This window comes from Acyrthosiphon pisum, chromosome A2 (assembly GCF_005508785.2).
Source record: "Acyrthosiphon pisum isolate AL4f chromosome A2, pea_aphid_22Mar2018_4r6ur, whole genome shotgun sequence".
Lineage (NCBI taxonomy): Eukaryota > Metazoa > Arthropoda > Insecta > Hemiptera > Aphididae > Acyrthosiphon > Acyrthosiphon pisum.
In genome coordinates this window covers 26997729-27012364 of record NC_042495.1, presented here as the reverse complement: position 1 = coordinate 27012364, position 14636 = coordinate 26997729, and the positions used below count along the sequence as shown (strand labels likewise).

General features: G+C 30.9%; 1 protein-coding gene across 1 annotated transcript; it reads left to right on the top strand.

Moving 5' to 3' along the window:
- Positions 1 to 3438: 3438 nt before the first annotated feature.
- On the top strand, positions 3439 to 5992 carry LOC100569088. Its single transcript, XM_003244557.2, has 4 exons — positions 3439 to 3519; positions 3655 to 3810; positions 4453 to 4620; positions 5816 to 5992. The coding sequence occupies exons 1-4, from the start codon at positions 3439 to 3441 to the stop codon at positions 5990 to 5992; spliced, it is 582 nt and encodes a 193-aa protein (XP_003244605.2).
- The last annotated feature ends 8644 nt before the right edge of the window (positions 5993 to 14636 follow it).

Sequence of the window (14636 nt, the reverse complement as noted above, 5' to 3'; positions counted from 1 at the left end):
CTGACTGTTGTTGGTTGGTCGTGCAGTTGGGTTGAGTAAGTTGGATAGAATTGTTTTGTATTTTGTCCAGTTGGTCAAGCGGTTAGTAGTTGGTGGGGACGATGATACTGGAGTACATAAGGTCTCCAGAAGAATGGGGTTGTTGTCAGAAGAGAGCTCGTTGAGGTTGTTGATTCGAGTAGGGTAAGGTTACTTTTGGTCAACAAGTCTAAGTCGTGAAACGTGAGTGTGGCACCGGGAGATTTGTATACCACCGATACAAGTACTTCGTGGCCATTTAGCTGGATAAATACGGAAGAGGTTTGAATGAGTGTGTTAAGAGTTGTGGGTCGGTGAATGATGCGGCGGTGGATTAGAACAGCAGTGCCACCGTGAACAGGTGACCCGAGAACAGGCGTCAGATCGTTCCTGTATGTTCAGCAGTTAGGAATGTGAAGTTTGGTAGAAGGGGATATACGGGTTTCGTTAAGTAAGATTATGTCGGTTTTAAGTTGGAGTGCGAGGGAATGTAGTTCGTTGAGTTTCTATTTGATACCGTTGGAGTTCCAAAATAGAATTTTTAAGTTATTCATTTTGAGGCGAGAGTATGGACAGGAATGTTTTGATAGTTGTTTCTATGATTGATTTCGGGTCTTGGTTGTGTTTGGTCTTGGCCTCGGTGATTTCTGATTTCATTCTGTTCATCCAATATTCAATTTTTACAGACAGTTGGGACATTTTGAGTGTTGGTCGTGGAAATACGTTCGTAGTAGTCTCCCGATTTCTCTGTTACATCTCTCCACTAGATTTGATTGCGGGTGGTATTCCATAGAGTAAAATATTTTTATGTTTAATTCTGTTAGTTGGCTGTCCATATTTTTGACGTGAATTGTGTCCCGTTGTCGGAAATTATGGCTTCTGGTGTTCCTACTTCTGGTATGTAGTTTTCGATTAATCTTTTGATTATTGCTTTTGTCGTGGCTCGCTTTAGAGCATAGAGTTTAATAAATTTTGAGAATATATCTAATATTGCAAGTATGATATGTGTTCCATCACGGCCGGTTGGTAGAGGACCCATAAGGTCTATTGACATATTTTCCAATATTTTTGTTGGTTTGTGGGCTATCATTTTCCCTTTTGTTGCGTAGTTCAGTGGCTTATTCCTTTGACATGTGTCACAGTTTTTTACGACTGTTGCTATTATTCTATTTATATTCCGAAAATTGCATGCCTGGGTTATTGTGTGGTATGTTTTGTATTTGCCTGGATGACCAGCTGATGAATGTATTTCTTCCGTCAGCGGTCTGGTCATGTGTTCTGGGATCATTATTTGCCATTTTGTGTTACTGTTCTGTCTTACGAATGTCACACCGTTGATTTTTGTGACGTGGTCGTTGACTTGCATTTTTTCTATATGTTTGTCCTTAGCTTGTTCTTGTGCTATGTTTTTTATTTTTTCCACCATTGGTTTGCTGAGTGTTTCCATTACTATTTTGTTTAAGCATATTTTTTCTTCTATAATAACCTCGCCTGTTCGTGGGTATCTTGTCAGTGTATCGGCTGATATATTCTTTTTCCCTTGGATATATTCTACTTCATAGTTGAATTCTTGTAGCGCAAGTGCCCATCGCATCAGCCTGTATGGTCCAAAAACTGTTTCCATACTTTTCTGGAATTCCGCTCCGCTTACGTTTAACCCGAATGGTAATCGTTTGTATGATTAATTTTTTCCATTTATTAATAAAGAACATGGGGCTCTGCTGTCCTCTTCCAGCTCTACTTGCCAATATCCCGATCTTAAGTCTAAAGTACTCATGTGTTTACCTTCTTTAAATTTGGCCAGGATAGTGTCGATTGTTAATGGACGTTCGCAGTCAGATATGATTATGTCGTTTATTTTTGGGCGTCGAGACATAACCTAACTTCTCCATTTTTTTTTTAAAAACCGGGACTATTGGTATTGAGTATAGGGACCTTGATCGCTCGATAATGTCAAGATCTAGCATTCTATTTATCTCTTTTTCGACAGCGTCTAGTTTTGCTATTGTGATTGGGTATGATTTTACACGTATTCGTGTCGTGTTAGACAACCAGATTTTACATTTGTCTCCTTGAATCTTTCCTGGGTATTTGGTAAAAACTTCGGGAAATCGTTCGAGACTTTCTTCCATATTTGTTTGTTCCGTTTTTGATCTTATATTTATTGTTTTTGGCGTAATCTGTTCTGTCATTACTTTTGTGTGTATAGTTTCGATTTTTGCTGTTGTTGCCCTTTCTCTGTTTGTGAATAGGGTTTCTACTGTCAATTGTTCCGTACGCAATATTAGTGACTGGTCTTCGAAGTACAGTAATGCATTGTATTTTTCCAGAAAATCATTGTCAATTATTGCTGATTCATTTAATCCCGTAATGACAATGAACGGTACTTGGATACTGTGTTCTTTAATTTTGATTAATAGTAAGATTTGCCTATCGACCTTTGTTGATTTTTTTTTCAACTGCACTGTGTACGTTTAGCCCTGTTGTTGGTAATATTGGTGTGCGTTTGTTTGTTTTTAATACTTTTCCTTCTAGTTCTGATGAGATTACGCTTATATCAGCCCCAGAATCCACTAAAATTTCATGTTCTATATTGCCTATAGTTACTTTTATGTACGGACACCCGTGTGTTTGTGTCTGTGCGAGTTCTTTGACGAACTCGTCATCCTGCGACAATTCTTTTTAAGTTAGTATTGTTGTATTCTCTTTCGAGTGCTGTGGGTTTGCTTTTTCCATGTTACATTTTATTCTGTGTAATCTGGATCTGTGGGATTCAGTGACGGTGGGTGATCCTCCCCCGTCTCCCGTGTCCAGTTTTTTGGCATTTCATCGGTGGTTTCTCCTTCACTATTTTTTGCCTGTTATTTGATTCACCGTTTTCTCTGTAGTTTTTTTTTTTTGTTTTGGAAGTTATGCTTCCATATGCTAGTGTTCGGGGTGTTTGGTTCGTGTTCCTGTTTTGGTGATATGTGTAAGTCATTGATAAGAATTAAATATTTATTAACCATCAACATTTTTTTAAATATATTTATTGTACTTATAATAAATATATGTATGTTGTGTGGGTATGAATAGAGCCATGGTTTGGCCACCCATGACAACCAATTTAGGTAATTTAGGTCTTTGTTTATTTTACAATTATTTTGTTTGTGGAAATTGTATCACACGAACTCTTTTTGTGCCGTTATTACCATTTATTTAAATATATGGATAATTTTATAATTACCGGAACAACTGAATCACATTTTTCAGGTTCAATTTATTTATATAATTATTTCCGGCAATTTTTAGCAGTTACAGATCAAGGATGTCAATAATTTGAAATATATTAATTTATTTTAGAACGCATGTCTGTTACCTATTTATTCTTAATGTTGAATACGTATGAAACAATCTATAATTGTTGAAACCATAGACAAAATGTTAATCAAAACTTTCGGACTTATTTTATTGTTCTCATCGTCTCAATCCGAAAAAAATTTTATGCCAAACTTGCCTTTGGTAATATAATAATCAGATTGATTTATTAAACATAATATCTTTTTTGTATGATTAATACTAATGTGCCAAATTTATATTTGTGATTTTTTATTTATAATTAAATTTCTATATGATTATTTATTCCACTGATTACAGGGCGAATATCGTCTGGTGATTGATAAAGTATATCCGTGTGAAACAACAAAAAACCATCTGATTCAATTTAATTGGTATTTTAGTAAAAAGACACCAATTATAACGGAGTTAAAAGGGAATGCGACACTTTTGATACCTTTCGATGATACTCTTACAGTATGTACATATCACACGCACCTATAATGATTCATTTAAGGTTGTATAATACACTGAACATTTTGTATTGTGATATCTCATAGGTAAATAATTTGAATTGATAAATGTATTAAATAGATCTTTCAATGTATTATAGAATAAGTTCTGACTGGTTCATAATCAACGAATGGCCAAAAATATCGAACTGATTGATTTTTATTTTCCGTCCAAGTACTTTATAATTATAAAATGAAAGTTTCACTGTAATTTTATAAATAATAGTACTTGATATTGGCCTACCATAATTATAAAAACCTAGCTACCTCTTTAGTTAGACCATATGAAGAAAAGGACTGCACATTATATTTTCATTAAAATTTCGTTTGATATACATAAAAATAATTTGTATCAGTAATTAACTAGAAATAATTACCTGGGTGTAAAAACATTTTTTATTTTTTTTCCGTGTCTCATACATTATAATATTAATCATAATATTATGAATATATTTATTACGAACTAAGTATCTGAATAGCAAAGTCTTGGTGAACATAACAATTGTATTATTATAGTTATGATATGTGAGTGATTCTTTTTAATTTCTACATGATATGTAAATGTTTGTAGTCATATTAAATAAAGTAATAAAGTATTTATTTGTAGCTCAATGGTAACCTCGCGTCTTGGGGCTCAACTGGCGGATGGGTGCCAAATGCATATATTCTCAACACAAAAAAGGCATGCAGTAATGTAAAACGTCTCAGTGGAAATGCATGGTTTACCGTTATAGAGGGTTTCAACGTTCCAACTAATAAATGTCCAATTCCAGTGGTAATGTATAAAAACATTTAAAACCGTTATATAATTTTTAATTTTAGGTTTTACAATAATGTGTGTGTGTTTTTTTTATTTTTTTTTTTTGTGTCTCTGTACACGATAAGTTGTCGAAATAATACTTCGCTTTTCAACTTCAGTATCTTGTAAAAATTGCCATGAAAATATAAGAAAAATCAATTAAAAACGGGAATTTTTACGCAAAATCGACATTGTTTCTGGTGTAACTTTAAATCAAAAGACCTTCGATACATGAAATTTTCACTGGTTGTTTATATTTGAATTTTCTATACACGATAAAATTTTTAAAATATTTTGATTTGTTTTGAACTGTTTAGAGACATTTTCATTTTCCAATTTAATTAGTTTTTTTTTTCTATGAAAATTAGTATTACATTTATGTATAATAAAGTTGTATCTATCGGGCAACTGTAAACGACTTGTGACTATTGACGTAAATATTGATTTATTTAGGTATATTAAGGCATAACACAATATTATCTTCAATTCAATTATAGATATGCTGTAGAGCATCGACAACACTGTTTTATTTAATCCCAAGTTCAGTCTATACCAATGGTATTTAGATTTAAAATCATTTTCATAATATTGTGATGACCAAATTACCTAGATATGAGTCTGTGTTTATAATATAGGTGTAACATAGTATTCATAAACGAATGATCAGTACAATTTTATTATTTTTGTGTTTGTATACATTACTAACTAAACTATCAGCAATTTACCTTGATTAAATTATAATAATAAATTATGAAATGAACAATGCGAGCACTTGCAAATTATTAGGTTAGTTTGAGTACAATTGTAACAATTTTATAAACAATATATTTTAAATAAGATTCTAACATTTTTTCTTTGATTACATTTTTATTCTGTTGTGTAACGTGTTTCTGTATTTTATAAATGCGTAGAGACTAAACTTTTTAAAAAATTTTGAGTAAATGGGAATAAAAAAATAACCCAAATGTAGCAATTGTATCAACCGTTCGAGTACAGTTATAAAAGCCATCATTAAAAAAAACTACATGACAAAGCTTTCTAACATAATCAAACATCTAATAATTACAATAACATTTACAATATTTAATATTGACCATATTACAATCGTATTACCCAGTCGCCCCTACCTATTAACGCATTTGTAACAATTTTGTTTTTTAAATGTTTGCAGGGCACATATATTACGTCAGGAATCGATAAGAAGAAAATTGAAGATTTGAACTTTCCCAAAGTATATTTTTATGGAAAATATAAAGCTGTGATGCGCTATACAAATTTGAATAATGAAGTTGTTGACTGCACTGTTGCTGAGTTTAGTCTTATACGACCTTGGGAAACACCAATTTGATTACACTATATGAAATAATAATTTAATATGTTATTGACTTATCATAAAGATTACCTATGTAATAAATATTTTTAACAGTCCCAATCAGATTTGATTCGTCTTCTATGGTGGGGGGGGGGAGGGGAAATTGGTTCATCATAATCACGAAATTCAAATAATATAAATGACGATATGAGACAAACAATGATAATTATTGTAGATGACCTAGCCCATTAAAATTACTCAAATGTACTATATATGACGTATATAACAATCCTAAATAGCGTTCGTTAACTTCTCAAGGACCATGATATATATGTCACGATTTTTGACACTATTTGTCCCATAATATTGTTATATACCGTGTGGCCGTGGAGACAAGCTAGGTATATTTACACTTTATCACACATTACCCTTTAAACTTGTTTTAATTCTGTATCTTATTATATTTTATACACTCAATCACATTATCATATTGATGCAAATGGAAATATTTTAATTCACCAAACGATATTCTCCCTGTAATAAAATGAATAATTATACATACAAATGTAATTACGAAGAATATAAAATATATACATCAATGATAATAATAAAAAACAATTATTATATTTAATGAATCAAGCAGATTATTAATTATTACTAATCAATAATCATTGGCGAATTTGGCATAAAAAGGTTTTTGGATTGAGACGATGATAAAAATAAAATAAGTACCGACGTTTTGATTATAATTTTGCAATGATATTGACAATTATAGAGGGTTTCTTTGGTTTTCAACAGCAAGAACAAATAAAAGACATGAGTTACAAAATATATTGGTATATCTAGGTGGATTGACATCCTTGATCTGTAACCTCTAAATATTGTAATAAATATTTCTGTATATATATAAATTTAACAGGAAATATGTGATTAAGTCGTCCCGGAAATTATAAATTCACAAAACAAATTGTTGTTAAATTAATTAAAACAAAAATTATATCCATTTTATATTATAGGGGTTGGCCAAACCTTCACTTGGTTAAAATTGAATATTGAGTGTGATTAAACTCCACGAACTCTAACCTCCAAAAGTGTATGAACATTTAAATACAATTTTATTGAAAAAGATAAAAAGAGTGTCCGGAAATGATACATTTCCAAATGTTAACTGAAACGTAAAAAATGAGTTACATACAATATGATACAATTTCCTTATAAATTATATAATCGTCACGAACAACAAATCAAAAATTATTTATATATTATACATTATTATGTAAGTATTATGAATGTTATTCAGGAGCCCCAGCCTCACCTGAGTACCCTTGAGCCTTCTTAGCCATCAAGAACTTTGCGTATGAAACCAATTAATTTGTCGATTAACAATTTTAACGCCAGTGACGCGTTTACGCGCCGATTTAATATATATTTCAATGTTATCTAATTTTTGTAGCATTTATTGTGAATATCTCAAATGTAAGGTGGCTATAAAAAACAAATATCAAAAAAAAAAAATTGCTTTTTGAAATCGGTTGAACATTTTTATTTAGTAGAATATAGTTAACAGAATGTGATCAAAACTACGTTATCTGAACTTCCTTAAATATTTATTTTTTACAATTATTCAGTTCTTGAAAAATTGAGCTGTCCATAGAAAATGTATTTATATTTTATAACTTGACCCAATAATTTCAAAATTGTACCAACTACCCAGGAAAATATTGTAAAACATATTGTGAAAATAATAATATAAATTATACAATCTAAAAATAATCATTTTTTAGCTTAATCTATACTTTTTTTTTTAAATAAACTCCATCTCTGTCCTCCTTAAATCTAATTGGATGTATATTTCGTTTTTTATTTTTCAATAAATATTTGGAAATGTATCACTTCCGGACATTCTTTGTTATCTTTTTTCAATAAATTTATATAAATATACTACCTGATCCCGTGCACTTCGTTACCCGTTAAATGTATAAACTGTATATGACTCAAACTTTGTTCAATGCATTATTTAATATTCGGTGTATGGTGTTCTAGATTTATCTTAACATTTCTGTTGCCCAGAATAAAAATTCTGCTTCGGAGAAGTATATTATCAGGTAGGCAATCTACCTGCGGTAGATCACGGACCCCATGATATTTGTACGTAAGTGTAAGACTTAACTCTAAAGTATCAAAGTTATACCAAGTTTGTCGTTTTTAGTTAATTCCACCTACGGTAGATTAATGTATTCAATTAATACAAAATCCTAACCTAACCATACTAAAACCCGATGAATAAAAAAAAACAAATTTAACCTGTTTTAAATTAGCTTATCTTCTTCCCAGAGGTCTAATCTACACACAAACATTCATTTATATCTAAATATATAAAAATGGAGACAAAATGTATAACAATTAATCAATCGAGAACGACTGGTCTGATTTGTCTCAATTTTTTTTTAAGGTGATCGTAACTGCCAGGAGAAGGTTTTTACGAAATAAAATTTGAGGAAAATCTACCGGAAAGGTAGGAAATCTCAAATCTGTATGTCAAAAATACAACAGTGACGCAACAATGTATTATATTATATTGGTTGCTATTGGTTAATCGGGCATGTATGTTGATTTCATAAAATATAAAAATGAATTGCAGAATGTGTTGCTAAGCGCAATCATTCTACTGTACGTGTGTTGTGAATGAACTCCTAAATGGTTAGACCGATTTGAATGCATTTTTTTGTATGCGTTTGCGTTTATTCATCTGATTTTAGTACGGTTAGGTTAGGTTAGGATTTTGTATTAATTGATTATATCAATCCATCATAGGTAGAATACGACACCTGGTATAACTTTGATACTTTAGAATTAAATCATACACTTACATACATACAACACAGGGTCCGCAATCTACCGCAGGTAGATTGCCTACCTGATAATGTACTGCTGCAAACAGAATTTTTATTCCGGGAAACGGAAAAGTTAAGATTAATTTTGAAACCATACACCGAATATTAAATAACGAATTGAACCAAGTATGAGTCACATATAGTTGGTATACTTAATGGGCAACGAAGAGCACGGGTTCAGCTAGTATATTATTTATATTGACAAAAAAAAATAATACAAATCAACAAACACGCCCGATTAACCACTAACAACTAATATATAAAATACTATTATTATTTTAATAATAATATTATTTTTATTTTTATTTTTTCCTGTACAACCCTTATCACTTAGGGGTATGAAAAATAGATAGTAGCCGATTCTCAGACCTACTTAATATGCATATAAAATTTCATGAAAATCGGTTTAGCCGTTTTGGAGGAGTATGATAACTAACATTGTGACACGAGAATTTTATATATTAGATTCCTATATTTTAAAACCACTCGAACAGGGCTCACGCAGTCGGGCTTGCTCGTATCCGTTCGAACGATGCGGTGGCGGTGCAACACCTTGTCGCAGATGATGTACAACATTCGCATATGATCAAACCTTGACCCGTCTCCGGAGAGTTTAGCAACTATCTATCGTACGTGCGGGTTGTTCTGTTGCCACTCTCGTATAACTTGTAATGATACGTGTACGTCGTCCTTCTTCGGCTGGTTAGCCCTACACTGGGTGACACACAAACCGAACACTCCGCACAGATCACCAAAGATTTCGGACGTTTCACTGGACGTTTCCAGTCCGAATCGCCGGAGGATCATAGATATTATTCTCCAACGACTCTTCGTTCACAGTATTCGGTCCTACCGGACAATGGGATAGCGCGTCGCCTGCTTCATTTTCTACCCCGGGCACGTGCCGGATTTCAAAATCGAAAGCCTCGAGTTGTAAAGCCCATCGTGTTAGTTTACTGTACATTTTTGCTTTTAAAAAAAATCTTTTAAGTTTGGAAAATTATTCAAATTAGATTCATTTAATTATGACTTGAGTAATATCAATTTTGATTTAAACCCATTTATAGAACTCATTATCTCAATTATTGTCCCATCTTTTCCTTGAAGTTCAACATTTAAAGTGTTTAAATGAGCCGTTATATCTGTTAAAAAAGCTAAGTTCTGAAGCCATGTATTGTTTGTTAAACAATCATAATTATCGCCTCTGGATTTTAAAAACTCTATTATTTCAGGAAGTAAACATTGAAACCTTTCTAGAAATTTACCACGGCTCAACCATCTAACATCCGTATGCAGTAATAAATCACAATGCTGAGAATTGTTTTCTTCTAATTTTAATTTAAAAAGTCGCCTTTGCAAGCTTCGTGAACGTATAGAATTGGCTATTTTAAAAGCAATGTCCATTATACTACTTGTATTCAATATTTTTCCACACAATGCTTGTTGATGTATCACACAATGGAACGTTATAAAATTTGGAAAATTATTATCATTCTTACACAAAGCAATAAAACCATTATTTTTACCTATCATAGCTGGAGCCCCATCAGTCGTAATACAAACTAATTTATACAAAGGTAAATTTGATTTATTGACAAAATTAATAAAAGCTTGATAAATATCCACACCTCGTGTCGTACTTTTCATAGGGATTATAGTTAATAATTCTTCTTTTGAATTAAAATTTTAAAAAACTAGTCGTATAAATATACATAGTTGAGCGGTATCTGTTATGTCTGTTGATTCATCGAATTGAAGTGAAAAATAAACACATTCTTTGATGTCTTGTTTTAATATTTCAACTAAATGTTGTCCTATAGATTCTACTCTTCTAGTCACAGTTTTACGAGATAACTGTAAATCGTTTATAGCTGATAAAATTTCTGATTTATTTTTAAAGTTTTCAAATAAAGCATCTGCGCCTTCTAAAAAAGCTTATTTTACTATTTCACCGGTTTGAAATGATTTTTTATTCTTAGCTAAAACATGACTAATTCAAAATGAAGCAATTGTTGCTGCTTTGGATTTTAAAACTGGTTTAGTAAAAATCAATTGTTGTTTATCAATTTCAAGTTTTAATTTTTCTAATTGCTTTTTACGTACTTCAGTTTTAGGATGGAAATCTATATCAAATTTTGAATGCGTAGTTCTAAAATGTCTTTCTAGATTACCTTTTTTTGTTGTGGATATTGTTATTTGACATATCAAACATATGCACTTGTCTTTCAACATTGTAAAAAAAAATCCATTTCCCATTCTTGATGAAAATGATAAGTTTTTTGTTTTTTATGTGCACTCATAGTTATAAATTTTAAACACAACAGACACTAACAGAACACAGAACAACAGAACACAGTGAAATGAACATTCGTGACCGATAAACATTTGACACACGAAACCAGATTACAATTAAACAGATAAAACTTATCGACGATTCGATAACAATTCGTGCACGTGTCCCTAAAAATAAATTGGGTTCGTGAATTAAGTCAAGTAGCTCATTTTCAACCCACTCTTGCACCATTTCACCGTTTTGATCAGTTTCTGAGTATCCCCAGGTGGGGCTGTGGCTATTGAAATCTCCGACTACTATTTTGTGGAGCTATTTTTGAAATTTGATGGTTTTTCAAAGGTGAAATCAGCGTTTGGTGGCTTGTATATCGATGTAATTGTACATTTTTTAGTTTCAATGGTTAGAATTTCAATGTTATTTGTGTGGCTGAATGCAGCGCTGTTAATGACTAGGTCCAGCCTAGCAAATATTACACTTCCGTAGAGTGCGTTAGGTATTTCGATTAGTAGATTCATTCCCGGGATTCTTGAACGGATACTAGTTTCGTCACGGCGCGTTTCTTGTAAACACAAAACATCACATTGGGTTTCCGTGTATAAGGTAGCAAGTAGTTCGCTTTTATACGCTGAGAAACCCTCGATATTTTGTGTTAGTACTTTAAATGCCGAGGCATTAACAGAGGTTGGTCCCGAAAAGGACCGTTTCGAGGAGCTATATGGCATTTTTAGCACTGGTGTTGGCAGAACAGTTAGTTAGCTGTGAGGATACAGCATTAACAGGAGCACCACGTGAAGGTTTCTGCCAAGCCCCCAACATCTAGCTAAATCATATGTTATAAATCGGAATGACACGCGCACACACACACACACACACACACGATTCCAGTATTTCATTTAGTACACAACCACCCGCCTAGGCCTTTGTTCATTAAACTACACACAAACTCACACATAGTCACAATTTTAACAATAAAACATTTCAATCCAACAGAGTACCAGCCTAAATTATATTTTTTACACCCGTCCTCGAGTCTAATAAATAATAATAATACTATTTTCAGGTTCAAATATTGTAATTCAACAACAACCAATCATCACCAAGAAAGAAATTCAAGATTTTTTTACACCAGCTGAACACATTTACGATTATACTTAATGGTAAATATATTATTCATAACTTTATAAATAATTATATAGGTATATATAATTTACTTAGGTAACTATAGATAATATATTAGGTACTTTGTAAAAAATAGAACACTTTATGTAGGAATATTACTTTATAGATGAATTAAAATAAATATTGCTTTATAACTTTCAAAACATTGAAAATAAAAAATTATATCAGTTTTTATTTTTTTCAAAATCGCATGAAACAATAGGTACCTGTAAAAATATAAGTATCTTAGTGAAAATACACAAACACATACAGAATACATCATAATTTCTTAACAAAAATAGGTAAAAATATACTATGTTGTATAAAATCATGCAAAACATGTAATAATTTAGTTAAAATCCTGATAAATCCTATAATAATCTTAGTTGACCCCGTTAAGATCATAAGTATATGTATACATATATACTTATTCCTCTTATTACAGGGAGAATATAATTTGGTGAGTTAATGTATATCCATGTGCATCAATTTGATAATGTAATTGAGTGTATAAAATATAATAAAATACAGAATTAAGACACGTTAATTATAAAATAATAAGGGTAATGTGTGATAAAGTGTAAGTATACGAAAAAAGTTTCCGCGGAAACACGTCATATGACAATATTATTGGACAACTTGTGTCAGAAATCGTGGAACATTTATCATGGCCCTTGAGCAGTTAAGGAACGCGCCTTAGAATTTTTATGTACGTCATGTCATAATATATAGAGTATTCGAGTATTTTCAACGGGCTAGGTCGTCTACAATAATTATAATTATATGTCTCGTATGGCCGTATGTTAAATTATATAGTATTTGGCTTAAGTGGATAAATAGTCAAAAGTACAATTTATGGACCGAAAGGATATTCCACACCCCCCCCCTCTCATAAGAATGTGAATTAAATCAGTTACTGTTGGGACTGTTAAAAATATTTATTACATTGTCTTCATAACAAGTTAATAACATATTATATTATAATTATATATAGTGTAGTCAAATTGGTGTATCCCAAGGACGTATAAGATTAACTTCAATAACAGTGCAGCCAACTACTTCATTTTTAAAATTTTTATAGCGAAACACAACTTTATATTTTCCATAAAAATAATATTTACGGTGTTTTGTAAAAAGGGCGCTTGCCACAAATAACCATTGTTTAGGACTTCAGGAGGAACAAAATAGTGTTTTTAAAAATGATAACGTTGAAATCGGTTGATCTCGGATATACCTTCATAAAGTAGATATGTTGATAATTTGATAAAACTTATCATTAAAATGCTTAAACATATTATGTGAATTATTTTATTATCATTCAAAGTGATAGTAGTCGTGGTATGCGCCCTTTTATAATATAGATTTTCGAACGCCTATTCGTTAAACATGTACTCCTGCGGTATACGCCCGTTATACCAGTTTAATATTTTAAACGTCTCATTGTCAAAAGTAATTTTGTGTGGTATATGCCTTTTTAGCGTGGAAGATTTTTGGAAAGCCTCTGTACAACTTATAAAATTCATTGTTTTTAGTATAATAATAATAATCAATAATTTTTAATATTATTATTTTTTACTATCATTTAAGAATTAAGATGTTTGGAAAGCAATTAAAATAAATTAATGATCTGTAAATTCTTTTACTAATAATATTATAAAAAACAAATATATAACATTAAAAAATCGCATAAATTAGTATACTAATATATTTCTATAAAAGTATAACAACCTTAGTTAATAAAGTTAATAGTTTAAAAATAAGATGAGTATCATAATAAAATGATGATTATAATAATATAAAAACAAGAAATATAACATAATTATCAAAAATTTAAAAAAAAATAAATCATAAATATTTAAAGACATGATACAAAATCCTGTAGAAGTATAACAAATTATTAGCATTTTCTTTTACTAATATAAAACAACAAATGTATTGGTATTAAAACAAATTCAAATAGTTAATTCATAATAAAAGTTAATAATAAAAACAATTTATATTTAAAATGTACTTGGTAACTATATTTTTGATCCAGTTTAGTCGTTTTCATCATCATCAGTTTCTGGGAGATTATCTTTTATTGCAGATTTATATGTGAGTTTTAAGTATTCTTGGTGGTAACATTCAGGAATAACATTTTTTGTACATAAGTTACTTAGGTCCTTATACTTTTCCGGATTTAAAGCCAATTTATTTGTATATAGTTGTTTAGGACTAGATATTAAAGTTGAATCATATGATCTTAAGCGTTTATTTGCTTCCAAATCAATAATACTATAATTCAGTTTTTCAAATGAGTAACTAAATTTAATTTTGTTCAAGTCATTTTGTACCA

Bases quoted from the DNA above. Each gene is read 5' to 3' on its own strand.
- LOC100569088 (XM_003244557.2), top strand. From the start codon at position 3,439: ATGTTAATCAAAACTTTCGGACTTATTTTATTGTTCTCATCGTCTCAA. The intron at 3,811-4,452 runs GTATGTACATAT...ATTTATTTGTAG, and splicing joins CTTTCGATGATACTCTTACA to CTCAATGGTAACCTCGCGTC. The intron at 4,621-5,815 runs GTAATGTATAAA...AAATGTTTGCAG, and splicing joins ATAAATGTCCAATTCCAGTG to GGCACATATATTACGTCAGG.